Genomic DNA, 2,500 nt, shown 5'->3' on the forward strand with positions numbered 1-2,500 from the left:
AGAGGAGAGGAGAGGAGAGGGGAGGAGAGGAGAGGGGAGGAGGAGAGGAGAGGAGAGGGGAGGGGAGGAGAGGAGAGGAGATGAGGGGAGAGGAGAGGGGAGGAGGAGAGGAGAGGAGAGGGGAGGAGAGGGGAGGAGGAGAGGAGAGGAGAGGAGAGAGGAGAGGGGAGGAGAGGGGAGGAGGAGAGGAGAAGAGAGGAGAGGAGGAGAGGAGAGGAGAGGAGGAGAGAGGAGAGGAGAGGAGAGAGGGGAGGAGGAGAGGAGAGGAGGAGAGGGGAGGAGGAGAGGAGAGGGGAGGAGAGGAGAGGAGAGGGGAGGAGGAGAGGAGAGGGGAGGAGAGGAGGAGAGGGGAGGAGGAGAGAGGGGAGGAGGAGAGGAGAGGAGAGGAGAGGAGAGGAGGAGAGGGGAGGAGGAGAGAGGAGAGGGGAGGAGAGGGGAGGAGGAGAGGAGAGGAGAGGAGGAGAGGAGAGGAGAGGAGAGGAGAGGAGAGGAGAGGAGGAGAGAGGAGAGGAGAGAGGGGAGGAGGAGAGGAGAGGAGGAGAGGGGAAGAGAGGGGAGGAGGAGAGGAGAGGAGAGGGGAGGAGAGGAGAGGAGAGGAGAGGAGAGGAGGAGAGAGGAGAGGAGAGAGGGGAGGAGGAGAGGAGAGGAGAGGGGAGGAGAGGAGAGGAGAGGAGAGGAGAGGAGAGGAGAGGAGGAGAGAGGAGAGGAGAGAGGGGAGGAGGAGAGGAAAGGAGAGGAGGAGAGGGGAGGAGAGGAGAGGGGAGGAGGAGAGGAGAGGAGAGGAGGTCAAACTTTTTTTATACAGCTGACATGATAAAGGAGAAAAAAAGGAAAAAACAAACAAACAAACAAACAAACAGAGGTAGAGAGAGATGTACCACCTATACAGGCAACAGGGCAGATGAATAGGAAAAGATGCAGACAGAAAAAGAGAGACAGCTGGAGCAAGACACAAAGAGAGAGAGAGACAGAAAGAGAGAGAGAGACAGATAGAGAGAGAGAGACAGATAGAGAGACAGACAGGTGCTTTCAGTCACCTCACCTGTACATGCGGCCATGCAGCTCTCCTCGGTAAGGTAGTTGTTCCTGTTGCCTTGGCAACCGCCATAGATGAATACTTTGCAGGTGCGCGTCTCGCTGTCGTAGTGCCACTGCGGCAAAGAGGCTCGGCACGGACCCACCTTGGGCTCCGCCTCGCAGCGCTCTGATTGGACGACAGGACGCGGTCAACACATCTGACTGGTTGTTGCAACCGTGCTGCTTACATTTCATATCGCTGGTATATTTTCATAGTGAACCCATTTTTCTATTTATTTTCTCTTTGTCTCTGCTGTTATTTTACACACTCTCATGATGATTTTGATTCAATTTTTCACTTTTACTTACTATTTCAATGTCAAACTACTTCAAGTTTCTATTCCTGTCTCCTTTACATAATGCTTTCATGGTGGGAAAACGGATTTCTCTCACTTTTTGTACACGGAGCTCATTATTTGCATTTTAAGACGCTGTGCTCGTTTCATGAAATTTTGGAGACTAGATTCTCTTTTTCAGTGGTTATGGGGAACAAATCTTCATCCTCCACACATTAGACATCAGGTGTTCCCCAAGGTTCGAGTTTGGGTTCCTTGTTGTTCTCTTGTCAACCTATATGCTTCTTTTTGGTCACACTGCTAGCAAACACAATATATCCCTCCACACCTATGCAGACGACACACATCTATACGTTCCCAAAAAAAAAAACAGCTAATGAAACAGCAGAGGCATGAAACCGGCCCGGCGATTCCTTCAGATTTAAGATTCTGATGATCTGATAATCCAAACATGTAATCAGAATAAAAGATGATAGGAATGTTTTAGACTTTCCCAGAAACTTAGTCTGTAAGTGGATGAACATGCTCAGAAAGAATTATTTATTCCGACCAAAGAAAGTCAGTTTAAGTGTTTACATGGCTGTTAACTGCAAATATTCTCCTACTGAATGGATTTTCAAAGGTTTATACCAGTCCTAATCCATATTCAATGTTCTCCTAATAAACAGATTATCCATTTTTCAATATTATCGTATCAAAAATGTTATTGAAGGTTTATACCTCTTTCAACATTCTCCCATTGAACAGATTACCCCCATTCATTATTTTCCTAATAATCAGATTATCCAGTTTCAACATCCTCCCACTGAACAGATCATCCCCTTTCATATTCTTTAATGGATTGTTTGAGGTGTTATTGATCTATTGATCTCTCATCGGTGGAATATCAGCCTCCATGTGAACCAGCTGCTGCCCGGGGCGATGGGAGCGCTTCTGGAAACTTTAACAGAAAGTTAAAGTTTATAAAAGGTTGTCACGTACCGGCGAAGTCAGCGGCGGACATTTCTGGAAGGGAGGCTGGAGGACTGGAAGGCACTGGAGAGAGAGAGAGAGAGAGAGAGAGAGAGAGAGAGAGAGAGAGAGAGACAGAGAGAGAGACAGAGAGACATAGAGAGAGAGAGAGAGAG

General features: G+C 48.5%; 1 protein-coding gene and 1 long non-coding RNA gene across 3 annotated transcripts in view; one reads left to right on the top strand and one right to left on the bottom strand.

Annotated features, from left to right (window-relative positions):
* spint2 (serine peptidase inhibitor, Kunitz type, 2) overlaps positions 1-2,500 on the bottom strand; it is a 26,421-nt gene that overhangs the window by 7,635 nt on the left and 16,286 nt on the right. For both annotated transcript variants that reach the window (XM_078284163.1, XM_078284162.1), the window contains 2 exons: positions 2,355-2,408; positions 1,043-1,204 (listed from right to left, as the gene is read on the bottom strand). In XM_078284163.1, the coding sequence (XP_078140289.1) occupies positions 1,043-1,204; positions 2,355-2,408 (216 nt within the window). The remainder of the gene's footprint in view (positions 1-1,042; positions 1,205-2,354; positions 2,409-2,500) is intronic.
* Positions 1-2,500, top strand: part of LOC144539402 (uncharacterized) — a 154,810-nt gene that overhangs the window by 4,562 nt on the left and 147,748 nt on the right. The window lies entirely within an intron of this gene.

The sequence above is a fragment of the Centroberyx gerrardi genome, chromosome 6, assembly GCF_048128805.1.
Source record: "Centroberyx gerrardi isolate f3 chromosome 6, fCenGer3.hap1.cur.20231027, whole genome shotgun sequence".
NCBI lineage: Eukaryota > Metazoa > Chordata > Actinopteri > Beryciformes > Berycidae > Centroberyx > Centroberyx gerrardi.